The 17891-nt window shown below is 49.8% G+C and overlaps 1 protein-coding gene across 2 annotated transcripts in view; it reads left to right on the forward strand.

Moving 5' to 3' along the window:
* SPRED2 (sprouty-related, EVH1 domain containing 2) overlaps window positions 1–16475 on the forward strand; it is a 112491-nt gene extending 96016 nt beyond the window's left edge. Inside the window, exons 5-6 of one of the 2 annotated variants that reach the window (XM_015557929.1) lie at window positions 12770–12919; window positions 14966–16475. In XM_015557929.1, the coding sequence (XP_015413415.1) occupies window positions 12770–12919; window positions 14966–15628 (813 nt within the window). In that variant the 3' untranslated portion in view covers window positions 15629–16475. The remainder of the gene's footprint in view (window positions 1–12769; window positions 12920–14965) is intronic. The other variant, XM_006778529.2, reaches the window with a different exon arrangement.
* The last annotated feature ends 1416 nt before the right edge of the window (window positions 16476–17891 follow it).

A 17891-nucleotide genomic window follows, 5' to 3' on the forward strand; every position in this document is an offset into this window, starting at 1 on the left:
TGTGTAGGAACACCTGTAGAGGTGTCACTGGAGGAACCACGAGCGTATCCTGTTTCTGCTGGTGGAGCCAGGAGGTCCCTGTTTCAGGGGATGGCTTGGGGTTAGTCTATTGATGCACATTCTGCATTAGGGAATGAAGTGGAGGTGGAGGAAGGGGCAGCCCAATTCCCTGTGGGGTAGCTGTCTGGCCTGGGTGCTCACCAACCATGGGCTGTCCCTGCTCACACTTCCCAGCCCTGATGGTTAAACCCCCAAGCAACCTCTCTGCCTGACTTCTCAGGATGGTACAACCATGTTGCAGTTGCTCAGTTATATTCGTGCCCTTCTTAGTGTGTGCACGCATGTACACACGTATGCACACCTGCCCTGCCTGTGCACCTGTGGCCAACACTGTGGCCTCCACAATCTTCCCATGGCTCCCCTGTCCACATCACTGCCACCAGCCTGGTGTGTGTCCACATCTTTCCAGCCAGTACCGCCACCAGAGACTCTTGATTAGCAACCATTCCGACTTTCTGAGTTTGGGCTGTTTATCCGTTCATGTGCCCTCGTATTTCTCCCTCGACCAATTATGATTGTTCTCTCTTGTTTAAAGTCCCATAGCACTCTGCTTATTTCTCAAGCCACTTAAAAGCCTGCCCCCTTTTTTGGCTTTCCTCTTTTATTTGCTGAGTGAATGAATCTTCGTCCAATTAGAAGCAGGTTATTCATTATTTTAGTCTCTGCAACCCTAGAAAGCTTTGCTCTATAAATACCCAATAAATAAGTGGGTGATCTGACCCCCGGATACAACAGGCCCAGAGTAATGCATTTCATTCAACGTCGTTCTGTTATAACGACGATGAGACAGTGTAAGAACTTCACTCTTGCATTGTTGGTATGGCCTCTGGTAAAATGGACTTCGTTATACATCATTTTGCTTTAAGTCGTAGACCCTATAGATGGCATTTGGTGGGGATGACTGTATAGTGTGTAAAATCACAGGTTTTCCTACTTTATTGATTTGCTTTGTTATCTTGGAGAGCCATTGGAAGGGGGTGATCTTGAGGGAATCTGTGACTTCGTGCCATGTTTCCAGCTGTTTTGTGCTCAGTCTACAGCGAGGAGCGGAGCCCTGGCTTTGTCACCGACTCTAAGCTGTTGGCTCCTCGCACTGCTTCTTACCCTCTCGTCCGCTTTCTCCTTTGTGGCACGGCCCTCTCACAGCCCCTCCACCCCAGGGAGACCTCAGTTATAATGGTTGACCTTGGTGGCAAGGGAGTGCCCAGCATTAAACATGGAGGTACCAGGAATTCCAGTGCCTGAGCCACTTGGTAATGTGTAAGATGAGTCATGCAAAGAACATAAAACAACAACAAAGGTTTGCATTCTGTATACTGCTGAGAGCACACTCTCACTGCTGCGTCTGACCAGCAGCTTCTCCCTTCTGTCCCTTCCGAGCTGGGGAGACGAGAGGCAGAGAAAGACCCACTAGTCTGTTCCCTCTGTGGTGCTTTTGTCTCTGTGGAGGAGGCCCTGTGAGCTTCAGGTCTGGGCTGTTCAGCTCTGTGGATAAGCCGAGCTGCTTTGCTCCCCAACTTAGAACTGACTTCCTCCCAGGTCCCTCCAGGTGAGGGTTTGGAACCGACAGGGAAGGGATTCTTGGGCAGAATGAGGAGAGAAAATGAACTGGCACTGGAGAGGCTCTGGGTTATGTGGTCACTTAGTGAACCATTTCCCAAATCCCTGTTGTGTAGGGTGTGGTCCATTCAAACCAGGTGTTTTATTGACTGCTGCGGAATTCTAAAGTAATTTTTTAATGGGATTAGCATCTTCATAGCAGACAAGGATCGTTTTAATAGGATGGTTGGAGAATGCAGCTGCAGGGCACACATACTTCTGGAGCAGCCGACCTAGAATCTGGCCACGTGTGGTCAGTGCTTCAGCTGTCACTGTGCCGAGCGGCTGGATCTGGCTCTAAAGCTGGGGATTAGGGAAATATTTGCTTTATAGGAAGATACTTGAGGGTGTATAAAAGGGCTCGAGCTTCATCCACAATAAGCAGTCCTTAAATAATATCTAAATCTGCAAATCAGAAAATAGTATAAACCACATGGGATTGGAAAAAATGGAGACAAATACAAGAAGAGCCACAGGAGCAGACAGTGTATTAATTTCTCTGTAGAGTGAGAAGCTGAGGTGGAGAGGGGCGAGACTGCTACTTGAGATATTAAGTGATATACATACATGTATTGATTATTTTATTTTTCTTATGAATGAGAGGGGTTTTATCAGAAGGTGGGTGAGAGGTCAAGGGAGAAGGAGGAATGGAGACAAACACCTTAGTTATAGCAGCTCATCCTCGTTCCCCCCGCTGGAGGTTTAGAGATTAAAGAGGTTGACTTTTGTGGCTCTAAGTGCTCTCTTCCTGCTGTACTCCCTGCCTGGTGCTAGGCAGCTGCATGTCCACTGTGGAAGTAATGGCACGTTAGAGATAAGATAAGCTGCAGGCGTTACTGGACATTTATTTGCCTTGCTGGGTGGCGAGGGCAGCTCTAAAAAGCCAGCTCCTTAGAATTGCAGGTCTGGGAATGGGAAGGGATTGTGAGTTCTTCCAGGTGACTCAGACGCGTGACTTGCCTAAGATCTCACATCCAGCCCTAACCGGTTTGGCTCAGTGGATAGAGCATCAGCCTGCGGACTCAAGGGTCCCAGGTTCAATTCCGGTCAAGGGCATGTACCTTGGTTGCGGGCATATCCCCAGTAGGGACTGTACAGGAGGCAGCTGATCGATGTTTCCCTCTCATCGATGTTTCTAACTCTATCCCTCTCTCCCTTTCTCTCTGTAAAAAATCAATAAAATATATTTTTACAACAGAATAATACAAATGAATCAAGCAGGAAAATGTAAGAGATGATAGAAAATGGAGAGACATGGGTCCAGTGGTGAATGCATACTGAATCGTATGGAAATGAATTTTTAAGGTCCAGCTGCTTTTGCCATGTCAGAATGTGGCCTAGCATTATTGAAAAGAAGCCAGCTAGGCAAGTTAATGTAAAACCTCACATTTAAAATATAATTTAGCCCTAACCGGTTTGGCTCAGTGGATGGAGCGTCGGCCTGCGGACTGAAGGGTCCCAAGTTCGATTCCGGTCAAGGGCATGTACCTTGGTTGCGGGCACATCCACAATGTGGGGTGTGCAGACATCCAGTTCATGGTAGAGGGGCAGTGGGGACTCACGCCCAGCTTCCCAGTTCCCCGCTGCTGCTATTGAATAATTATATTTAGGGTCTTTCAGCTGTTCTATTTTTTTTTTTAAACCACCACCAAATATAAGAGTTCTATCTTAGGATTCTCTTGGACCCAAGTTGGAAAAGGGAGATAAGAGAATAAATATGTGGCTCATGCCCATGTGACCCATTCATGTGGTGGGCTGGGAGCTACCTAGTGGGTGTTACAGTCTGCGGTCCCCAAGATGGCAACTCGGAGCTTGACCATAGCAAGGCCTACCCTACATGGGTGGTTTTTTCCCACCCTCTAGGTTTACTTCCACCTAAGTACTGTTTTGGGATTTGGACAGCCCTTCTCCATCAATTCTTCTCTATTACGCCCTCGCACTTTAAGGAATCCATCCTAATATAATGAGTTAACGTGTCCTGCGCACCTAGAATGGTACTAACTGTGTAATGTCCTTTGCAGAATTGAGGAGAGTCATTCAGTGATTTTGTTCAGGTCTGAACTCTCCTAGAATCCAGTTGGAAAAGGCTGGTATTTGGATTAGGTGTTGGTGTTTCGCTGTATTTCTTTAGGTAGGCAGTCCTCCTTTAGATAGGAAAAATGTCATGTCTTTTAGAACATCATCAGTTTCTAGCCATGTTTTGTCCAAACTGGAAAACCTGGTCCTGCCCGGTGCCCTGTGCTTGGCCCCCCGGCATCCTGTTTATTACAAGCTGCATTGTTGCCTTCCGGCTGTTCAGAGCAGTTGTCCCCGATGGTACCTCGCCCTTCCACCCCAGGTGTTCGCTAAAGCGAGGTTAGAGCAAGTGGTTGAAACCAACGTACTGAGAAGCAGTTTTGTTTTATCCTAGATGGGCTTTGGGGTATTTGCAAGTTGTCCTTATTTTCATTCTTAAATAGAAAAAACATTCATTGAATTTTGTAATTACCTAGGTTTCACTTACAGAAGCGGAAGAGTGCAGAACACCACAAAATTTTTCCACCTAGTTCAGCCCTAACAGACATTAAAACTAAAGGCATATCGACCAATTTTGTCATGAAATGGGGTTCACCTACTGATTTTCTAAGAGTGTTTTTAAAAGCTGAAGTGGTGTGTGACCCCTGAGAGTGCGGAGTTTGGAGGTGAGGGAGAGGCCTGCCTGGATTCTGAACTTGGTTCTGCCGTGAGTTAGCGGTGACCCTTGATCCTTTGAACACAAAACCTCAGGGTGGACACATTTCTTCTGAGTCTCTGCTGGCCAGGGCGAGGGGAGGGAGAGGAACTGGGGTGTGGAGCTGCCCTGGCGCTACGCCCACACTGGCACATACATCACTGCATCTGTCCTCCAGCCACCTGGGAGGTAATCTCCTGGCACTTCATGTCTGCAGGTGAATCACCCAGGCTCAGAGAGGCTCCGTTCCACACTCTGGCCTCCCAGAACTGTAAGAAAAGGCAATACTTACTCAATACGTTTTAGTCAATGTTACCTGTCAAGCGTACCAGAGTCCCCCTTTGTTTTAAAAAGAACCACCTAAATGATGGATATTTCAACTAAGGCACTGGCTTAAGACCTCTGTGTAGGTAGACGGTCCCCGGTTCCTCCTCGAAGCCCCAGCCTCCTTTTAAGAGATCAGCTGATCAGAAACGTTTCTGTTGTCTCTCCCTGTGGAATGAAGGGATGGGGACAGAAAGGGGTGGGGGGAGGATACGTGGAGAGAAAATAGGTTGGAAATGTAAGTCCTATCAAATTTAGTGAAGTTGGCCTACAGTGCTTTGTTAAGAAAGGCAAAAATGTTTGGGAGGGGCAGCCCTGGGCCCCATAACTGCTGCAGGCAGAGGCCCACATGGGTGGGAGCTGCTTTATCTTCCACACAACAGTTATCAAGCTCACATTACATAGTAAGAGGAGGACCTTTTTATTCAAAAGTAATACCTTACCGTGGCTAAACTAAAGCAATTAATGTCCAACAAAAGCTTTGCAACACTCTCCATGTCAGGAAGGCCAGCAGCATTTCTCTAACTCTTCCATGTGTGTCTTTCTTCATTTACACGTATGTCATCTCATCTTTCTAAGCTGTGGATAGTAGGCTACTATTATTTCCATTTTACTAATTCATACAGAGAACGTAGTCAGGGTTACCTGAAACCCAGCCTTCCTGCTCCCATCTCTCAGCCTCCCAGTGAAGCGAAGCTGTGGCTTATCAGTCCTTTCCTTTCATATCAAATTTGCTTTCACCTGACTTCAAAATCTAGACACATAAAATTTTGTTAAACATGTGGAAATTTCCTTTTTTTATTATTATTAGAGGCCCCGTGCACGAAATTTATGCACAGATACAGTCCCTAGGCCTGGCCTACAATCAGGGCCATCTTCCCTAGCTGCCTGCAGCCAGCCCTGCCCCCTGCCTCCACCAGTCCCCGGTTCCCCATTCGCCATCAAGTGATCCAGTGATTTGAGCCTGCCAGCCATGGGGAGGAACCAAGAGGTTGGCCATTCCCGTCCGCTTGCTGGCCCCACCCCAGTCGTGGGTTGCCCTCTGTGTGTGGGGCAACCAGGAGGGTAGGGGCCTTGGCCTGGCACCACCCGCATCCCCCACCATCCACCCCCGGTTCCCTGCTCATCATCAGGTGATTGGAGCCTGCCGGCAGGGGAAAAAGCCAGAAAGGTGGTCAGTGCACCTCATAGTGACTGGTTGAGCTGTCATTCTGGTTATTCCACCATTAGGGTCAATTTGCATATTATCCTTTTATTGCATAGGATTTTTTCCCAATGAAAGAACGCCCACTTTATTCCCTGGGTCCCAGAGAGGGTAATTAATGCCCTAGGACCAAGTTCTCTCTTTTCCCCAAGCAGCTGCCTCTTAGGCCCAAACTGCCTGCGTGCTGGGACCATAGAAGAGCATGTTCCTGGCCGATTTTCTGCTCTGCTTGCCTCTTTGAAACAGGACACCTGGAACCCATGTAGGCCCTCAGGACAGGTGAGCCAGTGCTACCTGTTCCCAGAGACCTGGTGGTAACTTCCTGGTTAGCAGAGGAAAAGGGATTGGCCACAGGCCTGTCAGTCTGGTCGATACAGAGCAGAAGGTATGCTTTGCTGAAGAGTTAGCAACAACAGCTCGTCCACACCCCTGAGCCAGGAGCCTCTGGGCCTTCGGCCATCCAGGTCACTGTCTCCTGACAGGCAGAAGCAGCCCAGAGTTTTATGTGATCGGTCTAGTCTCCCAGCCGAGGTGGAGAGGAATGGCATACATTTGTATTTATATGTACTCTGTGTGTGTGCATACTTTTTAAAAGAAATAAAACGAGCAGCCCTTGCTATAGGAAGAATGCATCAGATGTCGAGATCTATTTTGGTGGTGGACTGCAGTAAAAATAATATGAATTGTGGTCATAACTCCCAGTAATCCATCTTTAAAAATGCAAAATAGCAGCATCTATAGATGGCAGAAATTCTACTTAATCATCTGAGTGAATCCTCTGGCAGTTTGGGGGGTGGGGGGCATGGTGATGACTTTTATTTATTACTTGTGTTTATTGAGGTATAGTTGACATATGTCCTGTGGCTCTTCAGTCAGCTAAGCAACAGTGTTAGACAAACCCTTCTGACCTGTCATATTCTTAGGCATTGGGAGGAGGATTACACATGAAATTGTTAGAGCCCAGATAGACCTTGGAGATCACCCAGTAGTGCCCCTGATCTTACACATGAGGAAACTGAGGCCCAAAGAAGTTCAACAACTTGTCTAAGACGAATGGCCTAGCCTGGCCTGGCATCAGGGTTGTCCACTTCTCTGCATTGAGCTATGTTTGCCTGGCATTGCTGTGTGATCCCCAGATGCTGTGGTCGGGCTCCTCGAGCAGTTTCTTACCTGTCTTTCCTATGCCTGTTGAAAACACCCAGGTCTGCTGGCCTCCGGAAGTGGCCACCGAGTGGGCTTGGCTCCATGCGCTGTGCACTTTCTTCCGTCGGCTCGTGTTCTGGAGACACGGGGATGATCAAGTGGCTGTACTTGTTTGCTTGCCTCTCTGGAGGTGGGTGGGGTTCATCCCATTTGCCTCTCTCCCAGAAGGGAGGAGAAAATTGACGAACACCAGCCTTCTCGTAGTCTCACCGATACACTCAGTGGGAGTGTCCTACTTGGGAAAGCTGTAAACCAGGAGCCCCTTAATAGTTCCAAGTGTCCTTGAAAAATCAACCCTGGACACACCTTTCTCGCCCTTAGCCGCTGTCTGCCAGCTGTTGCTGCCTTTGTTCTGTACCCCCCAACCCCTTTTGGAAAATGAAGGATTTAGCCGGAAAACCCAGGGGAGTTAAAGGGGATGCACATAGTCCTGAAAACACTTCCTTTACTTTGAAATGTATAGTCTGACCCGCCCGGAATGTCCCAGAAAGCCCTGGTCTGCAGCTAGGATCCTAGCCCAGATGGGTAACTTAATTTAAGCAAATTGCCTTCTTACCTGGCTTAGCCTCTTGGTTTTTTCCCTCTTTGAGCTTCTCCTGGTCAAAGAGGTTCACCTTCCAAATGAAGGAGGCTCATTTCCGGACCCAGGGCAAGCGAACAAATTCACATGCTTCTTCAAGAACCTCCTGGTCAATGCAAGGGCCCTCCGTAGGTCAGGGAAGAATAGGCAACTTTCCACGAGTAAGAAATCCTATTGTACAAAATATGCCCATAACATAGGAGGGAGCCAGCCACAGTTTTAACTTTAAGCATTGATCGTCTACTCCCCTTTCTCCATTCAGACCAATTCCTGCCCACACAGGTAGCACTGACCTTGGGGAACAGGCGGCCTCCACCCAGTGTCTTTTGTACTTCAGATTTTGACTTACTGGCAAGACAGCATAACATTCAAGTCAGTTCTTCAGAAGAAAGGTCTATCAACTTTTGAAGCTCCGTGGTTTTCCTCTTATTTGTTAAATTAAATTCTGGAGAATTATCTGAATTCTGAAAGTACAACTATGTCTGTAGAGTTCAGACATTGGAAGCTTACAGTGTTTACAGGAGTTTATCAGACGTTCACTGATAAATTTGAGCCTCTTTTTTTCTTCCTCTGGGCCTTGGTCTGGGTTGTCTACCCATCTAGAATGTTCTTCCTCAGGGAAGCTTCCTGGCCTTGCCCTGCCCATGTCATCTTCTGTGAACCCACATCTCACAAATTACCCAGCCCAAACCCAATGGGTATTGGTACTACCAGAGTGGATTTGGTCAGGCTGGTCGAGGCTCTGTTCAGTGTTTCTAAGGTTAGCAGTGCCCACCCTTTCATCTCAGTACCCTGAACTCTCGTTTCCACCTCCCTTCCCTTCCCACTCTCCTGTTCTTTCTCTGTTCTCCTTATCAAGGTCTTGTCTCGGCTTACTGCCCTGTTAGAGGGTCACACAAACTTGTTAATTACTCAAAATATGTGAGTTTTTACAGTAATCATTGGAAATTTATTTTTTAAAGTGCTTTTTAAAAAGACAAGCAGGGTGCCCTAGCCGGTTTGGCTCAGTGGATAGAGTGTTGGCCTGTGGACTGAAGGATCCCAGGTTCGATTCCAGCCAAGAGCACATCCCTGGGTTGCAGGCTTGATCCTCAGTAAGGGGCATGCTGGAGGCAGCCAATCAATGATTCTCTCTCACCATTGATGTTTCTCTCTCTCCCTTCCTCTCTGAAATCAATAAATAAAAAAAATAGATATAATCAATTAAAAAAAAAAGACAAACAGGGCCACTATCCCCTCTGTTTTTCCACATCATGCTGGAAGCCTGGCAAAAATTGCAATAAGATAAGAAAAAGAAGATATAAAAACTGGAAAAGAGGCCAAAGTATCTTTTGTGGGTAATATGATTTACTGCGAAAAACCCAGTCACTATGTAAACTATGTGAACTTCTATAAGGAGTTAAGCGAGATGACCAGATACCGAACCAACAGAATCAATAACTTTTCTGTAATCGGCAGTAACAGTTTAAAAAATGGGAATGTTTAATCTCATTTCATTTTTGTAATAACTCTGAGGACAATTTCAGCTCCATTTCTGCAGATAATGAAAACTGGAGTTAGACGTTAACTTGACCAAAACCATGCAATTTATAATTAGCAGAGAATGATTCAAATCCGGTCTGCGGGAGCTGAGACCCTGATCTTTAACATTATAATATCCCATCACCTTTCTTTTGTTCAGCCCCCATGTTACGTTGCACACTTCTTCCCTGGACGTCGTTTTCATCACGGGCACTGACACTGAGTCAGTCAAACTCGCAGGCGGGTTGTGGAGGAGACCCGGGCAGGGGCGGTGGCTCGGGGAAGCCTGGCGCTGAAGCTGTGCCTGTCAGGGGGGCTGGGGGCCTCTGCTTTTGTTCTTCCCGAGTTCAAGCCTGCAACAGTTGAGAGACACCCTCCGGAGAGCAGGGCGAGTTTAAAACGCAGCCGCAATCTCTCCGAGTCGAAGGAGAAGCTGTCAGATGGGTAGGTGTCATGAGCTTGTGCACACAAGTAACAGTGACATTGGAGAATCTTGCCTGTGGATGTGTGCGCGTGCGCCCAGCTTCGGTGGCTGCTGTCCCCTGCTGAGTGGAAACCACGAGCAGTTAGGTCAGCGGTGCATGTGGGTAGGAGGTATTTCCCCTCGCTGTTCTTGGAGATGCCCTGATAGGACACTCCTCTTGTCGGCAGGTCACACCGCTGTTAAGATCTGTCTGATAGTATAGATTTGACACAACCTGGCTTCCCGGGGAGCCTCTCTGGCAGGCTCTCCTCTCCAGAGCCCAGACCCACACCAAGCAGTTTGGCAGGGAAGGCTGTGGGCTGGGCCAGGTCGTACGCTCACCCGGGAAGCGGTGAGCTGTGGACATACCTCAAAGTTTGCTGGCTTTCCTGTTCCTTTGTACAAACCTGTCACTCAGTTAGGAGACCTTGAAAGGCCTTCCTCGGCCTCACGTTTGGGAAGCTTTGCACTTGACCGTGCAGGGGGGCAGGGCTGTTTGGGCCTAGGGAGGTCAGGCGGGGGCATTTCTGATTGGCTCACGAATACCGGGAAAACTGGGTGTGCCCCATTTCTCAGAATGACTTCCTCCACATTGTTAACCTGGCCCTGGGGTGGATGAGGGTACCAGCTGACTAACACAGAGGTGACCGCGATGTGTTCACTGGTTCCCGAGACCTCAGTGCTGAGTGCATGATACCGGGTTCAGCACTCGGGTAGCTTCTAACCTCAGAGATGACCGTCATGTGGGTGCTGGATAAGAATTTAACCCCTGAGATCTGAGTCATACTGAGGGCCCTTATCTGCTTATTCAGGAAGTACTTACCGAGATCTTTGGAAACCTTTGTATCGTGTGACGCCATCCCCTTATCTCCTGGGTTCTGTCACGCAGGGTGCACCTTCTGACGTGAGGTTGTACTTTCGTTGAGGTGAACACAGTTCCTCTCAGAGGTGGCGTTGGAATGGGCTCACCTGAGTGTGAGAAGCAGGGTGAGGGGTACTGAACTCCAGGGGGCTTGACGGTCAGGGTGTCCACATCTGGGTTAGCCACTGCCGGTCAGCAGGTCCTGCCTCTGCTTTCCTCTGTGTGATGTGGAGACGATATTTTACCTGCGATGGTTCACGTGTACCCAGCCCCTGGCACACGGCACCCACTCTCATAACGGGGGAGTCCTGGGCTTTGTTGTCGGATCGACAGCAAAGTGGGTGAGAGCTGGACAACAAGCAGAGTGTGGAAGAAAGGGAAAAATTCTTGTGTGTCAGCTTGGTCTCTTGCAGTTACTGATATTTAATAGTAATTCTTTCCTGAGTTCTGAACCAATTGGGGGGACCCTTAATGGTCCGGGCTGACATCTGCAGGAAGCAGGTGTCTCAGGACCCGCCCCGCCAGGCACAGGGTTGCTGGGTCTGCAGCCTCCCCACGGTGGGCCCCACAGTCCCCAGAATGGCTGCTCGCCAGGTGGGTGGCTCCCAAGAGGCAGAGGGGGGAGGCAGCAGGCTGCACGCCCAGGTCACCCCACCCGCTGTGGAGAGGAGTCAGGGTCACTGGGAGCCCAGGGGAGTGACGCAGGTGGAGCTGCTGCCTCAGAGCTGGGATCGGGAGGGAGGAGAAGTGCGCCCACATGGTGAGCCCAACACATCTGGCTTAAGTTACCAAACCGTGGGTCAGGATTCAGGCTTGACTGGACCCCAAAGCTCAGATGGTGTCCATGGGGGTGGCCTTCTCTAGGTTTTGCTTCACTTCATCCAGAAGGTGCTTCCCCAGTGCCCTCACCACCACCATTCCAGGCTTACGGGACCCTTAGGTCTTAACTTGAGGTAAAAAGTCAGCATCTTTTCTGAACTCTCCGTCAAAAATCTTTCTGTACTGCCTGAGAGGACCGTGTGTCCACATCTGGATTAGCCACCGTGGGTGGAGGGACTGGACATAGGCATCAGCCCCGCATCACTTGGACCAAACCAATAGGAAAAATCCAGGCAGATTGGGTCCCTTTAGGGAAACTGCACATGTCCACCAAGTTTTAAAAATTAACAGTAGTTTATTGCATAATGGAAATGAGTCTTTTTTTTCCTAAATACCTGTAGTCTCATTTTTCTGAGCATTTACTTCTTTATAAATGGGCAGAGGGGTAAAAATAACTTATCAGTTTATTTGTTTAAACCCTGCCTTGCCCCCAAAAGGATTTGTGACACGAACAAAAGACATGTAGAATAAAAAGATAAGGGGACTATGAGAGCAACAGCCAAGGAGAGGAAGAAGTTCCTGGATACAAAAAAAAACCTTTTCATTTGTTTGGGGGGGTAGGGGGGCAGGGTCCCCGACGCCATGGAGGTGAAAGGTGGGGTGCCCTGGTTGTAAAGACTTCACAGTCTTTTATGAGCATGTGGGGGGTGGGAGTGGCTGTGGAGGGTGACCATCACCTGGCCCCCTTCATTGAGTCTGAGGCGGGAGCATGAAGCACCAAGTGGTAGATATACTGGGAGGCGGTGGCCCCCCGCCCCTGCGCTCTGGCCACCGTCCATCCCAACATCCGCTCACCTTCCCAAGGCACCATCAGGTAGGCTCCGGGCTGAACTGGATACCGCTGCTGGGGAGACAGCTCTGCCAGCCCCTCCTCACTGATGGCAGCCTTACCCCTCTGCAGTCGTCATCTTGCTGCCAGTTTAAAGTGGACCCCAAAGATGTCCTATAAAATTTCTGGAAAGCCAGTACCCATGATACCCCACGGTATCCTCTCTCTCTCAGGCTGGGACTAGCCGCACATGTCAACATTTGGGTTTGATTTTTTTTTCGTGTTTGCACCTCCGCTGCTCACCAGAGTGCCTTGGAACTAGCGCTACAAATGGGACAACCACCCTTGACCAACGGGGCTGCACCCGCGGGAGGCCTGCTGTCGTAAGCCCGGCCCCAAAGCCTGGTCGCTGCTCCCACATTCGAGAAAACAAACCCAGCTTTCCAGGGTCTGGAGGCCACATCATGTTTAGACAATCTCGCCCTTCGGGGGTCCTCCCACCTCGGGTAGCCCAGCAAGATGCCACAAGGCGGGCAGACGGCATGCGAGGGTTTGGTTGTTTCAAATTAACTCTTGGTTACCTTCCTCTCAACAGACAGCTACAGACAGTTCTTCTAATTCCTCTCAGAAGAGGGAACAACCGACCCGGACAATCTCCTCCCCCACATCCTGTGAGCACCGGAGGATTTACACCCTGGGCCACCTCCACGACCCGTACCCCACGGACCACTACCACCTCGAGCAGGTGAGCGGCAGTCTCCGTCCTCGGGGGTCCTCGGGGTGGGTGGCTCCCCATGCTGGGAGGCCTCCTTCCTCTCCCCGAGCCCAGGCCCTTCCATGCTACTTTGTGCCACCCCACCCCACATCGCTGGCGGTGGTGGCAGCTCACCTTGCGTAGAGGTTTCTGCGGGCCAGAATCCTTGTACTGTATCTCGTTTAATCCTCACAAATTGCCCCACAAGGCACGTCCTCGGCTCCCCACTTTGTAGATGAGGAAGCTAAGGCTTAGGGACATCGAGTCCCTGGTGGAACAGATTCAAATGCCAGTCTGTGCTCACCCATGCGCTGTGCTGCCCCCTGCAGAGGGCCTCCTGACCTGGTGTGAAAGCACAAAGCCCCAATCAGGCCTGAAGAACGCTGCGCACCTGGCTCACGCCCTGGCGGCTCGGGCTGCAGGCCCAGGCCTGCTCAGGGAGATGGAGTCTGGAATTCAATAATTCAACAAATATTTACCGAGTGGCTGTTTTGCAGAGTAGGTTCCCAACCTGTGGGGCTGGGACTGCTGCCTGTGTAGGGTGATGTGGCCACCGGTCTGTTTTGAAAAGAGAAAAAAGGAGCACAGTTAACAAAGCTAGGTTTATATGACTCTTTTAAAAAATCTTTTTGTTATATGCTTCCCAATAGTTTGGCATTAACAAAAATTTTTTTAAATCAAATTATGGTAGCAGTCCATAAGAACTGGCTTCTTGGCTCTCCTTACTTTGCAAAATAAAAAATTAGCGAAGCCTGCGACAGCTCCCAAGATCCGTTCTGAAATCCTACAGGATTGTGATTTTTCTGAAGCCCAGGAAGCTCTCATGTCAAGACTCTCGGGGGAAGTAGGGCAAAGGGTGTGAGAGGTGGCCCTGCTCACAGTCCGGGGGGAAGCGATGGGGAAACCCAACGGCCATGTAAAATGCTGTCACTGTGACAATGGCAGCCGGTATCGAGCACATCCCGTGTGACAGGCTCCGTGCGAACACTGCATAGATTCCTCCTCTCCATTCACAACAGCCCTGTGCAGTCTGACAATCGGAAACTGAGGTTGAGGTATAGCCACTTGCCGAGAAATTGCACAGCCCGAACTGGACTCCAGTGGGCTTGCTCAGAACCATGCTTTTTCCCCCTTAAAGAGCCTTCATGCCCAAAGGACTTCTAAGGTAGAAAACCAACTACCTTCTGAGAGGACGCTTGGCCCTAAAGGAGAATGAAGTTGGGGTGTGGGGGCTGGAGGGTGTGGCTCTGGGTCACAGCTGCCTAGGCCCAGGTTCCAGCTCTGTTGCTCACTATCTGTGCGATCCTGGCAGGATTCGAACCCAGGCAGCTGGCCTCCAGAGCCTGCGCTCTTAACCTTCTGTTATCTGGGCATCTTCTCTTCCCAACCGGATTACACGGTTCTTAGAGTTCCTGGTAGCCCCCTTTTGCTTTTTTTGAACACGATCCACAGTGAGAAATGCTTTTTATATGGTGACCCACGGCTCACGTATTGTATATACAGAGATTATGAAAAGTACTTACCCCTCTAACATGCAGTATACTCCAGTATTCGTCTATTTCACTGAAGAAGAAGGGGGTGAGGGGAAGCTGATCATACAACAGAGAACATACTGTCTATTCGTCTATTTCACTGAAGAAGAAGGGGGGGAAGCTGATCATACAACAGAGAACATACTGTCCAAACCAGACAGAAATCAGGCTAGCAGGCAGCCTCACCTTCTGCTTCTTGACCTGGGTATGTCCAGCTTCTGGAAATTCAAACTGTTCTTACAGTGGGCACACTTTCCCACCTCGATGGTAATCAAAACAAGGGGTGGGATAAAAGCTGGTCTCTGCCCATTCAGTTGATTCCCGACCCGGGAATGGATTGAGACTCACAGTTTGAAATCCATCTTTGACCCATAAGATGTTCAGTCATTACAGGATGGGTCAGTTTCTTCCAGAAATGCCTTTGCAAGGTGAAAGGTACATGTTGGATTCTTTTCTCCCTTTTTTGCCGCTGCTGTAAAATACTGTCTCTTCTCTCCTGGGGCAGCCGATGCCCCGGCCCTACCGCCAGGTGAGCTTCCCGGACGACGACGAGGAGATCGTGCGCATCAACCCCCGGGAGAAGGTGTGGGTGACGGGCTACGAGGACTACCGGCACGCGCCCGTGCGCAAGGCCCTGGACCCCGCCGAGGACGCGGACTCCTACGTGCGCTTCGCCAAGGGCGAGGTCCCCAAGCACGACTATAACTACCCCTACGTGGACTCCTCGGACTTCGGCCTCGGTGAGGACCCCAAAGGGCGCGGGGGCGGCGTGATCAAGACCCAGCCCTCGCGGGGCAAATCCCGGCGGCGGAAGGAGGACGGCGAGCGCTCCCGCTGCGAGTACTGCAGGGACATGTTCAACCACGAGGAGAACCGGCGGGGCCACTGCCAGGACGCGCCCGACTCCGTGAGAACTTGCATCCGCCGGGTGAGCTGTATGTGGTGTGCGGACAGCCTGCTCTATCACTGTATGTCGGACCCCGAGGGCGACTATACAGACCCCTGCTCGTGCGACACTAGCGACGAGAAGTTTTGCCTCCGGTGGATGGCTCTTATTGCCTTGTCTTTCTTGGCCCCCTGTATGTGCTGTTACCTGCCCCTTCGGGCCTGCTACCACTGCGGAGTGATGTGCAGGTGCTGCGGGGGCAAGCACAAAGCGGCCGTGTGACTCTGCCCCTCCCTCCCCTCCGCCCACAGCCACCAGGGAACTTGTCTCCCACACACTCGCATCCTCTCGCCTGCTCCCTGGGGCGCCATTCCAGCCTGGGGAACCCTCTGGTGGACTCTGCACCTCCCAGCCACTCATCCACCCCTGCACAGTGTTCTAAAGAAAGGACCCCCCCTCCCCCCCGCATAGACTCGTGTATTAATAATCTGTAATCAAGCTAACTGTCTTATACCTGTGTTGATTTCCTGCCCACCTCTTCCACCAGTTCAAAGGCACCTGCAGTCGGAACTGTTTTTTGGGGTTTTTTTTGATGGGTCTTGTAGTTGGTTTTTCCAAGAGCATCGGAGACTATCTTTCTCTGGGCTCAGCTTGCCTATTGCCAACAAGCATCACCGGGTTCCTGGAAGTGTGATGTCAGAATGATGAAACCCAACCAGAAGTATTTCAACCCCGCGTTAGTTGCTCTGGCTAGGAGGTGAGCTAGCTGACAAACAAGATCGCTCTAACTTTTCTAAAGCCAAATTTCCCATGTGAGCCGCAGTTTCTATCTTGAGCCCATCATCATTTTCTGCCCCCACCCCGCCCCCAAATCTGCCAGTTCTTCAGGATGCAAACACTCACCCGGAAAATGACTAAGAATCGAGCCTTAACTTCAGATTAACTTGGGAGAATCGGGAAAATTCCTTAAACTGCATCACATCCTCTCTAGCCAGGACTAGAAAGGAGGTTTCCGGATTTCCCCGAGTCTCCCCAGTTACCCCTAAGGTAGGACTTTTTAAAACTGTGTCGCCACCACTTCCAAAAATTTAGCAATATTGGAAGAAAATGCTAATAAAGTAAAAAATTTGCTTGCTGTTTTGGAAACCAAATACTCCATTGAAACACAAACCAGTGTTAGGAAACACTAAGATTCCAGTAAATAAAACTAAAGGAGCTCCCCTCTCCCCAATGGGGGTTTTCTGTTAACGGGGGAAGTTCTACATGTTGTAAATTTGAGGAGTGGTGGGCTGCATCTCGCACGTGGGTTTGTGTTTTTCTTTTGGACTCAGTTTCACGTCACCAAATTCTTCATTTATACTTAGGAAAAAACAAGGCCATATGTAAAAAACCCCTCCGATGCCTAAGTGTCTTTCTCCTGCAGCTCCAAACCCAGACTTGCCACTTGGTGTGCACAAACGGTAGAGTCAGCAGGCTAGGGCTCCCTGTCGCCTTGCCACGTAGGAGGCTTCGAATTAGCTGGAAAAGAGTATTTTTCTAATCTATTGCAAGGAATCGCCAAATCTTAGGGCAGAAAGAAGAGTGAAGAGTGGTTTCCCTGTGCCCAGCATCGTACAATCAGAACGGCGTGGAGAACACAGGGGCAGGTTTGTCAAACACTGTTCTTCCCGCCATGACCTTCCCGTGGTCACTGCCCGCTGAGGGCATGGCCTGCTCCCTCCCCCTCGCCTCCCCCTCCCTTCTCTATGGCACACAGGACACCAGTCCTCAAGGAAAGGGACTTTTTCCCCATCTTCCCATCGTGCGGGAAAGTGCTAGCCGTGCTTACCTTCGTGGAATGTTTGCAGCTCTCCTGAGAGCCCGTCGCACTTCTTTCGTCAGGTCATCGGTGCCAATGCCCTCTGTGCTTCTGAGTTAGTCGGTAGACGTTTTCGTTGGTTGGAGTGACTGGTTTGGGCCTTTCGGTCTGGAAAGGGACCAGAGAGTTGTCAATCTGGTGATGGGAGAAAAGAGCATTGTTTCCCGGCCTGGGGAACGTCTAGCAAACAGCAGCCAGCCTCCCAACGTTGTTGAGAGACCACCCCCACGCCCTGAGGGTTTTCCTCAAGGCCTTTCTCAAGGTCTCCTCTCTACAAAGCACAACACTAATGTATGTTTTGTTAGACCTCAGTTCCAGTGCCCCTATTTATTTCAGTAAGAATACACATATCCCCGCCGCTTTTTGTTTGTCGGCTCTATTTTGTTGTCTCTCCCTTCACCCCTGTCCTCGTCCACCCCTTGGAAGAGTTATGCCAGTGAATCTTAACCCGCCTATGCTTTTTGGTGTTTGAAGGTAGCGGTGAAGGGCACAAGGACAGCCATGGGGACATTTATGTAAATAAGTCTCTCTCATCACCACACTACAGCTGAACAGTGTGTAGTATTTTCCCAGTCAGCTTTGCCATACTGACGTCAATCATTTGAAAGAAATTATTCAGATTTTATTTTTGTATCTGTGGTAACAAAAACATTAACCAAAAGATTATCTGTTTGGAAGCTTCTCCCA

The sequence above is a fragment of the Myotis davidii genome, unplaced genomic scaffold (assembly GCF_000327345.1).
Source record: "Myotis davidii unplaced genomic scaffold, ASM32734v1 scaffold6, whole genome shotgun sequence".
NCBI classification, from domain to species: domain Eukaryota; kingdom Metazoa; phylum Chordata; class Mammalia; order Chiroptera; family Vespertilionidae; genus Myotis; species Myotis davidii.